The sequence below is a fragment of the Phacochoerus africanus genome, chromosome 9, assembly GCF_016906955.1.
Source record: "Phacochoerus africanus isolate WHEZ1 chromosome 9, ROS_Pafr_v1, whole genome shotgun sequence".
Classification (NCBI taxonomy): Eukaryota; Metazoa; Chordata; class Mammalia; order Artiodactyla; family Suidae; genus Phacochoerus; species Phacochoerus africanus.
In genome coordinates, this window is record NC_062552.1 from 90224875 (window position 1) to 90239802 (window position 14928).

The 14928-nt window shown below is 43.3% G+C and overlaps 1 protein-coding gene across 3 annotated transcripts in view; it reads right to left on the minus strand.

The window, feature by feature from the left end:
* The window catches only part of SV2B (synaptic vesicle glycoprotein 2B), a 75130-nt gene that overhangs the window by 39669 nt on the left and 20533 nt on the right, over nt 1–14928 (minus strand). For 2 of the 3 annotated variants that reach the window (XM_047795979.1, XM_047795980.1), the window contains exons 2-3: nt 3013–3193; nt 2531–2682 (exon numbers count right to left, since the gene is read on the minus strand). The exons of the other annotated variant lie outside the window; for it this stretch is intronic. In XM_047795979.1, coding sequence (XP_047651935.1) covers nt 2531–2682; nt 3013–3193 — 333 coding nt within the window. The remainder of the gene's footprint in view (nt 1–2530; nt 2683–3012; nt 3194–14928) is intronic. 3 annotated transcript variants of the gene reach the window in all.

The window sequence follows — 14928 nt, forward strand, 5'->3', positions numbered from 1 at the left end:
GACCTAAGCTGATCCAATCAGAGAAGCCAAGGACCTTTGCTTGCTGGTTGGGTGTGAGGGCATTTCCCTTGCGGAACAGACTGTCTGCAAATAAGGCTAGGATTGCTAATACAGACTGGAGGGAAGCCAGCCCAAGGACTAGAGTCATCTCAAAAATTTTCTCGACCTCCCTCTTTGCAGCCCAAGAACTGCTGAATGTTAGGGCTGGCACGGTTTTCTACAGTCAATTCTCTTTGCTTCCTACACTGCCCCCTTTCCTTTAAAAGGTGAAAGAAACAAGGCTGGACAGGATGGAGTGGTTTGTCCCAAATTACACAGAACCACTGTTCGACTCAACTTTTACTCAGTCTTTTCGTCCCCCTCCCCCCAAAGGTTACTAATTCACTTAAATTTAAATGTAGAAATAATTTCTCAGTGTTAATACATTTGGATCAATTAACAAGAGAAATCACATTATAGCAAAGGTTGGGGGGGCAATTCCTTGAACCCATATAACCAACAACATAAATAATAAAGTGTGCGTTTAGGGGTATGGTAGAGTGCAGAGCCTGATATTAAGAATAATACACTTTTGTATATAAAATGATGGAAGACTGGCAGTTTCTGTTGTGGCTCAGCGGAGGCGAATCTGACTAGTATCCATGAGGATGCAGGTTCGATCCCTGGCCTCGCTTAGTGGGTTAAAGATCCAGCATTGCTGTGGCTGTGGCATAGGTCTGCGACTACAGCTCTGATTCTACCCCTAGCCTGGGAACCTCCATATGCCTCAGGCGCGGCCCTTAAAAGATAAATAGATAAATAAATAAATAAATAAATAAAGACTGCCCACAGTGGGACAGAATTATCTGGAAATGTCATGAATTTTCAACCCTTTATTTCATTATTCCTGTTCATAGTATCTTTTCTCTCTCTGATACAAAGTCCAGTGGAGTATAGCAAAGATTACATGATGTTCCCAAACCTATTTCCTCTACTTTCTGGGCATACAGCTAGGTTACATTTCCCAGTCTCCTTTGCCATAGTGGGTGGTCATATTACAGATTTGAGGCCAGTGGGAATGTGAGCAAAGAGGATGTGGCCCACTTCCTAGCCTGCCCTTCAAAACCACCCACATACAACTGCCTACACTCTTTCTCCAAACCAACATGTTGATTCCACATGCTGGAGGGAACCTGACGCCTGGAATTACTGAGGGAGCATGAGCTGCCTGCAGACAGAAACACCAGCCAGGCTTTGCAGGAGGGGAAAATTCTTTGGTATTAAAGCACTGAGATTTCAAATTGTATCAGGTTCTCAGGATAATACACTCAGGATCCCTTTGACTAAAACAGTAGGGATTGTCTACACCAAAACTGTTTCTTAAAAAGATGTACAGAAGCCTCCATTAGCCTAGAACATCTATCAGAGAAGATCAAATCTAAATAAGCACACCAAGGAGGGGAATGGATCCAGAAGTGTTGGTTAGGTTCAGGGGCAGTTGCCTGTTACTCTCTATGGTCTGCAGGATTCTAGATGATGGCAAAGCCTACATGAATAGCTTACCCAAAATAATTTTGAAGGATGCTGTTGACATTACCCAGGATATTCAAGAGGCATAATCAAATTCAAAACTACTGCCTTCTCCCTCCTTTACTCAGTAAAAACCAATAGTGAAAGTAAATGTTGCCAAGACTGTCCAGAAAGTCCAGTTTTTACAATTATCCAGGATAATAAAACATTGCCCCAGCTGAAACCAAGACCTTGTCTGTAAGGGCTGCTCTGTGTCTACACCAGACAAGAGTAACAGCAGGCACTAGAATGGAACATGTACAAGAGTACCTTACTGAGGGAGGGAGGGGCATTGGGATTCAAGGTTATGCCAAGGCCAAGGCATCAGTTTGGCCAAGTCACCAACTTCTTCGCTTCTGTTGCAACATCTATAAAAGAGGGTTACTGAGCTCAACTTTCTGTGAGGAGGAGGGCTGGAGAAGGTAAAGGCCGGAGTCCTTTCAAATAAAAGGAGGGAAAGAAGAAAGGACAAGAGAGGAAGAAAGGAAAGAAGGGAAGATAGATTGTATTATTTCCAGAGAGACATGTATATTGAAATTGCAGTGTGTCTCCAGAGTTGGAAGTTTTTTAGAAAGGTCACGGTCCTGGATTCCCGTCGTGGCACAGTGGTTAACGAATCGGACTAGGAACCATGAGGTTGAGGGTTCGGTCCCTGCCCTTGCTCAGTGGGTTAAGGATCCAGCGTTGCTGTGAGCTGTGGTGTAGGTTGCAGACGCGGCTGGGATCCCGAGTTGCTGTGGCTCTGGCGTAGGCCGGTGGCTATGACTCCGATTAGACCCCTAGCCTGGGAACCTCCATGTGCCGAGGGAGCGGCCCAAGAAATAGCAAAAAGACAAAAAAAAAGAAAAAAGAAAAAAGAAAGGTCACGGTCCTACTCGGGAACTATGTGAGTGTGGGAATAAGGCAGAGGGCAGGAAATGTTGCTCAGAGATGGGTGTCATAGTAACAAGGTCCCTGGGCTCCTTTAAGCCAACATTCTCACCGTAGTGTGGAATGATGCTCCAGGCCATGGCAGATGCATAGATGCCCCCGGTCATCCAGAACATGCCCAACCAACTGAGATGCTCTCCTCGTTTCTCCCGGGACAAGAATTCAGAAAAATAGGCAAAAACGATGGGCAGGGCACCCCCAATTCTGCAGAGAGAAAATGCCAGAAAGAAAGAATCAAGTGAGACACTAAACATGGTCATAGCAGGAACCCAGTTGCCTTGTCCAACCGTGAGACTCTGTGGAGAAATAGCCCAGTGAATTCAAAAGACTGGCCAAGGCAGTGTTTGGTTATTTTGACTTTACATGCTGAATTTACATCCTACCCTCTTTTTAACGTTCAACTTTAATGCAGTATCTTGGGAGGCAAACAAAAACTCAGTCCAATGTCTTCTGGAGGTACAACTCAGAGCCAAAGTACCAGGATGGATGGGGCACTGGTCTGAGGAGTCCAGGGGACCTTCAGTGATTACATACCCTATGCCTGAGATGAGTCTGCAGAAGAGAAAGGCTCCATATCCCTGTACGAAGGAGGAGAGGGAGGCGAAAGAGGCGTTGATGGCCAGGGACATGCTGAGGACACGCTTCCTCCCCAGCTTATCAGCCAGGCCCCCCAGGACGAAGGCTCCCCCCATCATTCCTAGATAGACTATCAGACCTGTGAGGAGGGGGCAGAGAGAGGGTGGAGAGAGAAGACAAGGTATTAGAGACCATGTGATGTCTTAGAAAATCAGATGCCCACTGTAATGTATCCTAGAAATTCACACAGACGTAAAAGGTGGAATGTGACAGATGTCGGTGGCAAATTAGAAATGTTGTACAAATATGACTTCCTAGGAATGCTATTCTAAAAATATAGCCTCACCACATTTACACATATGTACACAAACTGAAATAGATCAGCCATAACTGGGTTTGATGTACCTTCCTGGCAGATGTGTAATCCACAGATGACAAAAATGCTGTCATATTATTTTTAAGGAAAAAAAAAAAGTGTGCTACAAAAGTCCTAACCTAGGGTTACGTTTAAAGAAAAGATTTCCAAGGAAAATTGTGACAAAGCAGAGATGGGGCATATTAGGAAGGAAGAAAGTAATGCAAGTGAAAAGAGCAGTTGCCAACAAGACAGCTATTTTATTAAACACCCAAAAAAAGACTTTTCCAAGCTAGGGCCAATGCTCAGATTTCTTAAGGGAATGTGGACGAGAATAGCAATGAGCAGTCCTTTTTCCAACACATGTAACTACTATGTACCCTGTCATACAACCAGTTCATCTGAGATATTGTATAAATACATTACTGTAGATATACTGTGGTATTCCAATGAAGCCAGAATCCTCATAGAGGTGGCAAATCTCCAGAAGCATTTGAATAATTCTTTCCTACTAAATATCTAGTACTTACTAACTATCAATGGCTGTGCTAAGTACATACTTTATTTATTAAACCCAAGAAAGAAAGTTTGGAGAAGGTCTGTCATGCAGTGGAAATATTGAATACGAATTATGTAAGTGTCCTTTTGTCAGCCTTGACTGTAAATCAATTAATCAACACAAACTGTGCGTTACAGATAGGAAACTTCTCCTGACCTGCAAGTGCCTTATTTTTGCAGATGTGTGCTAGGAAGGACCCACGGAAAGCAAAGAGTTTCATTAGCTTGTTAATTAACTTGAAGGTCGGTCCCCCCACAAGAGAAATTGGGCTCTGCTCTGCTTTATCTTCCCAGTGGTAGATTTCCTTCTTTTATTATTTTATTCTATGGGAGGAACAGAAATGATAACTTTGGTGTTGACAACGGTTTTCACTAACCAGGATTTCCTTCGCTCATGCACGTTGTAACTTTTCACCTCTACATTGCTCAAGGGCATGTAGTATGCTACTTCCCTTTTCTTTTCCTTATATGATGTCGCTTCATGAAACACACCTGTGAGTCTACAAGCATTTATTAAATGTCAGTTATTAGGTAAGCGCTGCTTTCATTACTGGGGATATGGCAGGGTACAAACACATGAAAATTCCTGCCTTCTTGGTGCTTACATGCTAGCTGTGAAAAAGAGATGATAAAAAAGTGAGAAAATACACAGGAAGTGGGTTGTTAATAAGTGTCATAGAGAAAAGTAACACAGAGGCAGAGCAAGAGAAAGGCAGGGTGGGAGGTGACTGTTCTAAATAAGACAGCTCAGGAAGCCCTTGGGGAAATGCAACATTTAGGCAAAGACCTGCAGAGAGCCAGCCATGGGGAGATCTAGGGGAAATTGCTGGCCCTGTGCTCCTGGACCCAAGGTTTCTCTGTGTACATGAAGGGCAGAAAAGTGATCGTAAGGCTTAGAATCTACTACTTCTACCAGTTCTCAAGCCCACAGCTCAGAAAATGTAGTAAGTTATTTCCCACTATATTAGGTCACTGACACTTGTGTTTGAGAAAATGAGTCCAGACTCACAAACCCACCTCAAGCCTGGGTCATGCTATATTGTAATAAAGTCTGAGCTGGTTCTCCTGCTAGATTTTATCTGCATGATTCAGCCTTGACCAGCCAAAGGCTTTCAGCATCTGGTTCCCTGCAGACTTAATCTTGCCTAATTCTTAGCCATTGAATGTTATGTCTAGCAGGACTGCCCTACTCACTGATGAGGTATCTTAAAACCATCTTTTGGTGCCATGACCCTTTTCCATCAAGAATGAATTTGGTCGGGCCTGGGTAAGCCTCGGGCTACAGCCTCCCTATTACTGTCACTGGGTGGTCCTAGTCTGCATGACTGTCTTTGTGCCAAGGCCTGAGAGCCTAATCATCACGCTAGTTTCCTTACAGTATCTGATGTCCCAACCAATTGGAAATGTCCCAAATTCTGCCCATGCCCCTCCTGGCCTTCCCCAGGAAAGAACTGGGTTCTGCTTCCTCAGATAGCCCACCTAACACAATGACCATGGCCAAGACCCCCACGTTTGAGTTACCCTCCCTTCCTCCCTACACCCCTGGAGAGGTCTCCACCAGCCCTCTCACACTGGGGTTTCACACAACTTATACTTGGTAATTTAGACTTCTAGACCAGAGAAGAGAGGAAACTTTTTTCCAAGTTAGGTCTGTTCATCTTCCAACTTTTGTTGGCCTCATTTTAGTATGACTCCCTGCCAAGGATTTCCAACATCCCATTCAGCCAACAAATGCCTTGTGTTTCTCTCATGATACCTGGTCATTAAGCATTTGGATAAAGAAATAGATATTGAAAGGAAGGAAGGGAGAAAGGAGAAAAGGGAGGGAAGGAGGGAAATTCCACCCAAATTGCAGATCCATGAGCGAAGTAGGTGCTATGGTTGCTTTAAGCCACTGAGTTATGCAGCAATAGATAATGGGACAGTAAGTGCCTAAAAAGCTTAAGGACCCTAATATATCATAGAATAGCAGCAAAATAGCCAACACGGAGTAGGTAGTTGCCGCTAGACAGGCTCCATGCCAGGCATTTCACAGCCATTGATGATCCCATTTAATGCTCTCACATCAACCCACTGAGGTAGACACCAATTTCTATCCCTATTTTATATAGGAGGAACCCAGCTGACAGAGAGACAAAGTTCTTCCCCAAAGTCACACAACAGATGGAAATATAAAAATTTGGGAACAGTCATTCTGACCTCAGAGTCCCTGCTTTAACTACTGTAAAGATTTGGTCGGACTTCATAGCTCTCGGTCAATTCATTGTTTCTTCATTTGCTCGTCCCCAGGACAGCTTGCTAAGTAGGGCATGGTTCCCTCCATTCAAGGAGATAAACAACAAAAACCTATGATTATCTCCTGGTGGGAAAAAATGCTCCAATAAAGGTATATGACAGGTATTATAAAAACACAGAGAAGGAGCACAGCTTGGATACACCTCATTCAATGTGGGAAGGTTTCCAGGAGAAAGATATTGAGCTTTGTTGAAGGACAAATAGAAGTTAGGTCTCCATCCTGGTGGTGGGGGTGTATCACAGACAGCAGTGGACAACACGTGCAAAGACAAGGCAGAAAGAACACCTGAATGTGTCTGAGCGACTTCCTGCAAGTAGTTCAGTGTGAGTAGAGTAGAGTACACATGGGACTCCTGGTGAGGAACTGGGGCTGGAGGTTAGTACAGAAGCCAGATCATAAATGGCTCAGAAAGGATGAGTGTGTGTGTGTGAGAGAGAGAATGAACGCACAGGTATGAGTGCATGCAGTGTGGTATTTGCATGCACATATGTGGGCTTACAAATTGGGAGGAAGGGAAGAGGAGAATCAGAGGAATCAGAGGAATAGTCAGGATGTCTGTTAAGAACCAGTCTGAACACCCTCATACTCTGGCCCCACTGAGAAAAAACACAAGCATCCAATAAAAGTTGTTTTTCTCTCACTTCAATAAAGCTTTCTTCAGCACATCTTAAATTTTACTGTGCACATACATTATGGAGGTACCTTGTTAAAATCAGATTCAGACTCCCCAGTTCAGGAGGGATGAGATGAGGCCTGAGATTCTGCGTTTCTAACAAGACCAGTGCTGCTGGTGCACGGACCACAGTCTGAGGAGTGAGAAGCTACGCCCCCACCTCAGGGAAACACAGGGCAGGGTAGTGGTGAGAATCTTGGCCTCGGAACCTGAGATCTCATTCACTGGTTGTGTGATTTGGGAGAAAAGACGCGCACCCTCTAAGGGCCTGCCCATCACATCTGTAAATGGGATGTTTTGGTAGCTCATCTCCAAGCTGCCTTCCCATTTGTTTGTTTTTAAAAAGCGGAAATCATGAAAGAAGAAATTCTGTGGATTTCTCAGGAGGAAAATTTTTAGATTAAAAAAAAAATGCAGACACAAATACTTGATTAAATGTACATGACAGTCACGCAAGACATCTATGGACCATATGTGGCCCTAAGAGGCTTCTGGGCCACGAGTTTGCAATCCCAGCAATGAACACTGTGTCCATTATTAAGCTATTATCGCTCGTCTCCAAAGCCACCATCCTAGCCTCACTTGGTCTAAGACTCCATGTGCTCTTTGCCCACCGCTCCCTGTTCAGCCCTGCCAATAGGGGGCACTAGAGGGAGTCTTAAACTGGGGAAGAAAAAAGGACCTGCACTTTCTGTTCCTCTAAGTTTCACTTGAGCAACACTTCTTCGCCCTGGCCAAAGCAATGCCCTTCCACAGCAGCAGCAGCAGCTGAATCCAAAAAGCAGAACTAGCTACAGCCTGCCTTCGGCTCCCCTCACATAGCAGCACCAGCCAGCCAGGGCCCCTCTCCAGAGATCTGAGCTGTAGCTCCATGGGGCGCCCTTCTCTGAGCTTCTAAATTATCATAATTCCAATATCCCCTTTATTTCCCCAGCCCTAGAGGTGACAGCTGCTCCCTTTCACCACCTCAGTACACTTTTTACAAATATTTCACCTACCTGGCTAATGATTTTTTACATTAAATTCTCTCTGTTCCAATAACTGGTAGAATTTCTGTCTCCTGACCACACCCTGACCGATTTGGATACGAAGGCAAATTGATGACTCTTAACAATTAGATATAGAACTCAATCCCTTAGCTGGATTAGATGAGGAGGCTGAGCCCCAAAGATCAGTGACTCTCTTGGGAGCTCTCTGCCGGCCTGGGACCTGCTGGTCCTGCACTCTGATCTCCTGGCTCCCAGCCTGCTGCAAAGGAGGAACTAGAAAGAATAAGAATTGTGTCTCAAAATGCTGCCTGCCTTAGGGGATCAGAATATGCAGCCTCCCACTGTGCCACTTTGATATAAGGATTATTCTGAGCTGAAGACAGTTGAGAAAGAGCAGACTCCAAAAAAAAGCTCTCTGCCTTCCCCCACATTTGCCTAAAAGCAGGCTTAGACTCTAAATCACCAGACTCTTATCAACCCAGAGACGACAGTGCAAAGAGGAATCTACGTAACAAACCTCAGTAAAGCAACTCTGTATTAGTTTGTCCATATATTTACCTTCCCACAGTTTGCCGCTCATGGAAGCCTCAAATCCTTTTTGTCTTGTCACTTCTCGGCAAATGTATAGTTCTCAGTGAAGATGCTATCTAAGCCCAAATTCTAACCATCCCTGGAGTTTCAAGTATGTGCACTGTGCATGGTAATAAAGTCTGTTTTTCTCCTGTTAATCTGTCTTTTGTCAGTTTGATTCACAGGGCCCCCCAGTCACCAAACCAAAGACAGTAAAAGGAAGAAATTTTTCCTCTCCTGCACTGTCTTGGGAAGCCAGGAAAAAGGGGGAATGGAAGAAAGATGAGCCTATTCACAGAGAAGGGACATAGAAAATTAATAATGCCTCGGAAATGGCTGTGCTATTAAACTCATTTAAAATCTGTCCTTCACAGAAGAAATTAAGACAATACATTTGGAAAATGAGAATACAATGGAGTTATCAAAAATTACTTCAGCATGAAGCAGATAAGGGACTAGTTGGAAAGCTAGAAAGTCTACCATCCTTCAATTCCATTCAACAAGCTCAGTGGCATTTTAAGGCAAAGTCCTTCTGGATAACACTGAGCTTTCTGAAGTAATTAAAAACCATGATTGCTTGCAGAGTTGGGAGGGGATGGAGGTGAAAGGTGGGGGGGGCATGTGGTGAGGTGAGAAGGGCATTCAATCTGTGATAACACCACAACTAAAGTGGAATACCCTTCCTTGGGAGATGGAGGAGCCCACACTGATAGGTGTTCATAAAAGGAAGAATCCAGGGGAGCTCCTTGTGGCTCAGCAGATCATGAACCAACTAGTATCCATGAAGATATAGGTTCAATCCCTGGCCTCACTCAGTGGGTAAGGATCCAACATTACCATGAGCTGTGGTATAGGTGGCAGACTGGGCTTAGATCCTGCATTGCTGCTGCTGTGGCTGTGGCTGTGGCTGTGGCCGCGGCCAGCAGCTGCAGCTCCGATTCAACCCCTGGCAACCCCACTCAGCTTCTCTGACCATTGTTCCTTCATTGTAAAATGCAGATTCTAGTGCTTGTCTTGCACAACTGTTTGGATAATGCAGGATGGGGGTGCAGGGGGTTGAAAGTACCTGGGGTGGGGGTTGAAAATACCTAGCGGGAGGCCAAGCTCAGAAGTTGCTATAGCCATTAGAAGCAATGCAGCTTAGAATTGGCTGGGACCTGAGATGGGATCCTTAACCCTCTCAGCAGCAGGGCCAGGGATCGAACCCACGTCCTCATGGATACTGTTTGCGTTTGTTACCACTGAGCCACAACAGGAACTCCTTGGTGGGTTTTTTAAAATCAAACCAAAAAAAAAAAAGAAGGAGTTCCCGTCGTGGTGCAGTGGTTAACGAATCCGACTAGGAACCATGAGGTTGCGGGTTCGGTCCCTGCCCTTGCTCAGTGGGTTAACGATCCGGCGTTGCCGTGAGCTGTGGTGTAGGTTGCAGACTCGGCTCGGATCCTGCGTTGCTGTGGCTCTGGCGTAGGCCTGTGTCTACAGCTCTGATTGGACCCCTAGCCTGGGAACCTCCATATGTCGCGGGAGCGGCCCAAGAAATAGCAAAAAAAAGACAAAAAAATAAAAAATTAAAAAAAAATAAAATCAAATCAAACCAAAGATATATTAGAATTTGAGGAAAGAGGATCAGGACAAGCTGAAGAAATGTATTTATAGTAGCATGCCCTTTAAGCATACCTCCCTCTCTCTTTACCTGAAAAGGAAGCCAGCTTTCAACAAAAAGCTTTTCTGGACTAAAATATTTTTCAGGTTTCCTCTAACAAGGATTTCAGAGGTGAAACTCTTTTCCTAACTCTTCTAAGTTCCCAGACTGAATGTCATCTCCTTGGAGAGACAAGGAAACTCTTAGGACTCAACAAACTTTTTCTGTAAAAGGCCAGAGAATAAATATTTTAAAATTTTTTTACTAAAGTATAGTTGATTTACAATGTTCCTGCAATTTCTGCTGTACAACAAAGTGACCCAGTCATATATATATACACATATATATACACACACACATATATGTGGCCTTTTAAGGCAAGGTCCTTCTGGACAACACTGATACACACATATATATAGACATATATACATATTCTTTTTTTCCATACTATCGTCCATCATGTTCTAACCCAAGAGATTGGACATAGTTCCCTGGGCTGTACAGTAGGACCCCATTGCTTTAGAGAGAGAGAGAGAGAAAGAGAATAAACATTTTATTTGAAAATAATTTACTTTACAGATGTATTGTGGTCTCTTTGACACATTCATCTCCCTTTCTTTCTTTATAACTTTTTTTTTTTTTGGTCTTTTTGCTATTTCTTTGGGCCGCTCCCGCGGCATATGGTGGTTCCCAGGCTAGGGGTTGAATCGGAGCTGTAGCTTCCAGCCTATGCCAGAGCCACAGCAACACAGGATCCGAGCCGCACCTGCAACCTACACCACAGCTCACGGCAACGCCGGATCGTTAACCCACTGAGCAAAGGCAGGGATCGAACCCGCAACCTCATGGTTCCTAGTCGGATTCATCAACCACTGCGCCACGACGGGAACTCCTATAACATTTTTTAAATGTAGAAACAAAAATAAGCCACAAATCTGTGGGCCATAGTTTGTTGACCCCTGCCCTGTTCCAAATGAAATTCTGTCATCCTTGGTCATCTTTCTGCTTCACACAACTGTTCTTTCATATCACATATGTCCATTTGCTATTATGTATTTATTGGCTCAACATTTGTCACACTCCCTTGACTACAAACTCCCAGAGAAAGGGACCGTGTCAGTTCTGTCCCAGTGGAGTTTCCAACTGCGTTTCTAGCACCCAGTACAAAGAATGACACATCATAAGCACTCCATTAATACTGTTCAAGAAATAAACAAAATAATATTAAGTAATTTATACCCATGTAGAAAAATCTGAAAAAATATTTTTAAAATGTACAAAAGGTAAAGCCCAGAGTTCCCATTTTGGCTCAGTGGTAATGAACCCAACTAGTATCCATGAGGATGCAGGTTCCATCCCTGGCCTCACCTGGTGGATGGGGGATTGGGCATTGCCATGAGCTGTGGTATAGGTCACAGATGCGGCTTGGATCCTGTGTTGCTGTGGCTGTGGTGTAGGTCAGCAGCTACAGGTCTGATTCAACCTGTAGGCTGAAAACTTCCATATGCCATGGGTGCAGCCCTAAAAAAAAAGACAAAAAAAATAAAAAGTAAAAAAAGGTAAAGCCCAAACTATCCATCATACTACAACTCAAAGTCAGCCATTATTAGCATGTTTTATTCTTTATATTTGTATTCATACACATATAGCTACATGGTCAAGAACATTCTGTATTGGAAGTATCATGACCTATTTTTTCCACTTGATAAATAACTCAGCAAAGGACATCTTTGTGCCTATGTCCTTGCCTGTGTTGCTTGTTATTTGCTCAGAATCGATTCCGAGAAATAGGCCAAAGAGGGTCTTGACACACAGCCCCGAATTTCCTTTCAGGGAGCTGGTACATATCAGAAACCTCTCATCATCTCCATGGATGCTCTTCACACAGACAGAATATACTCTCAGTGCCAGGGGCAGCAGGTTGAGGAGAAAAACAATCAGACTGTGCTGGTTTATATGTGATGTGACAGAAGAGGTCCCTGTAGGACAATCTTCTTTCTTTAGCAATTAACCAAGGACAAAGAAGGAATTTTTAACATTTTTTTGCTTGAATAAATAGAAATTAAATGCATTAATTATCCTAGGTTCCCTTTTCCTGCAACTACTCCAATATTTATTTGACTGCCTGAATGCTTTGCAGGAATAAAAATTAGCATCTCCCAGTGGAACTATTTCTATTCTCCTTCTTTATTATTCAACCAAATATGCCTTCTTAAAAGGTAATGTTCTCTTGGACTAGCATCTGGAATCCACAGATCTATAAGGTAATAAATGTCATAAAGATTGCACATATAGGAGTTCCCATTGTGGCACAGTGGTTAACGAATCCGACTAGGAACCATGAGGTTGCGGGTTCGATCCCTGCCCTTGCTCAGTGGGTTAAGGATCTGGCATTGCTGTGAGCTGTGGTGTAGATTGCAAACACGGCTTGGATCCCACATTGCTGTGGCTCTGGCGTTGGCTGGCAGCTACAACTCCGATTGGACCCCTAGCCTGGGAACCTCCACATGCTGCGGGTGCGGCCCTAGAAAAGGCAAAAAGACAAAAACAAAACAAAACAAACAAAAAAAAAACATTGCACATATACAGGAATCCCCTGGAGAAGTCTCACTTTGGCATTAAGTCATGGAAGAACACAGAGTTCCCACCATGGCTCAGTGGAAATGAATCTGACCAGCATTCATGAGGACACAGGTTCAATCCCTGGCCTTGGTCAGGGGATCCAGCGTTGTCGTGAGCTGTGATGTTGGTTGCAGATGTGGCTCAGATCTGGCATTGCTATGGCTGTGGTGTAGGCCAACAGCTACAGTTCCAATTCAATCCCTAGCCTGGGAACCTCCATATGCTGGGGGTGTGGCCCTAAAAAGACAAAAAAAAATTTTGAAAAAAAAAGAACATCAGGGTATCTATCTTCATATCCCTAAGAAATCAGATTCCTAGGGTAAGTTAGCCAAGTGCTTTGTTTATATGATATCTGGATACCTGGAAACTTCTGAGACAAGTAAATACTTTCTGTTGAGTCTAAATGCTTGGCACAGAAAATATTTGGCTTTAACAGTTTGTCTAATGGAAACCAACTGGGCAATCACTGCATTGGACTCTTCCAGTACTTCACATGTCCAATAAACTCAAGGGAATGACTCTTTGGAAGTAGGTTAACTTTCCCAGTCTACTGAAAGTTGGAACTCTCCAAAATATCACATAAGATATTTGGAAATAAAGGTGGGGAGGAGAAAGGAAGGAACAAAGAAATTAGTATCTTTTAAGATCCTACCTTGTGCTAGGTACTAGGCTAGGTGACATATATAATTTTAATTTGTCATTCCAACTATATGAGGGAAATGTTAATATTTTCATTTAACAGATGTGGTTAAGAGTTTTCCTCTATGACCATAATTATTGAAATAGCTAAGTTAATGTTTCCAATATGCATTGGAATGGATGGATGGAAGAAATCTAGGTTTACAGTTGAGTGATTCCTCAATGCCCCAAATTATGGAGTGGTCCATGAGAAAAGATGCACCAATATTATTCAAGCACAACAGGGTTGGAGGCATTTGACACTCTCCCTAAGGATGAAATACATTCCCTCATGCTTGGTCCTTCAGCTCAGGAAAAGCTAGAACCCCATAGAATAGCAGATTCATCCCTTCTGAAGTTCAAGGTTCTTCATGTGGCCAACAGATCCAGAAGTAGGGGTCTGCAGGCAGATTGGAGAATCTGAGATACCCCCCTGCTTCAGCAACAGAGTGTAAGGATAGGACCTCAAACCAGGAAGGAGTCCTTTCTCCATCCATATGTAAGAAGGAAGCAACCAAAGTGTCTATCAACAGATGCATGGATAAAGAAGATGTAGTACATATGCACAATGAATACTACTCAGCCATAAAAAAAAGAATGAAATTATGCCATTTGCAACGACATGGATGGAATTGGAGGGTATTATGCTAGGTGAAATAAATCAGACAGAGAAAGACCAAACACTATATTATATCACTTATATGTAGAATCTAAAAAATACAACAAACTAGTGGATATAACAAAAAAGAAGCAGACTCACGGATACAGAGAACAAAGTAACGGTTACCAGTAGGTAGAAGGAAGAGGGGAAGGATGATGTAGGGGTAGGGGATTATTATACATAAAATGAGATACAGGGTATATTGTACAACATAGGGAATATAGCCAATATTTTATAATAACTATAAATGAAATACAACCTTTAAAACTTGTGAATCACTATACTGTACACTTGTAACAAATAATATTGCACATCAACATTTTTATTGCACCATTTTTTAAAAGATTCAAGAGGAAACCAAAATCTTTACAAGGCAATTTTCTCAGCCTTATTCTCTGCATATCAGTGTGGATGAAAAGGGGGCATAGAGATTAAACAAATCTCAGTTATCTGTTTTCAAACACATTCACAATAAAGCAGAAATGAAGCGGTGAAAACAAGCTAAATGGCTGAGCAGGGCAGAGCTCAGAGAAGGGCCACAGCAAGAACTCTGGCAAGTTGATGATTAGAGAGAGGGTTTTGGACAAAGCTTGGCTGTCCTAGAATAAGTGGATGGCTGGAGTGCTTAGGGATGGTTGGATGGGGCAGCAGGACTGAGCTTCACCTTCAGGGGATCAGAAGGTGATGAGACTGGTTATTGGCAGAAGTCAAACTCATGACCTTCCAAAACTTGGATGTCTTTTTGGTATAATGACTCTGAACAGCTGCCTTCTCTTCCAAGAACATTATCTTTTATGTTAGCATAGAGTTGATTTAAAGCCGGGCTGGAA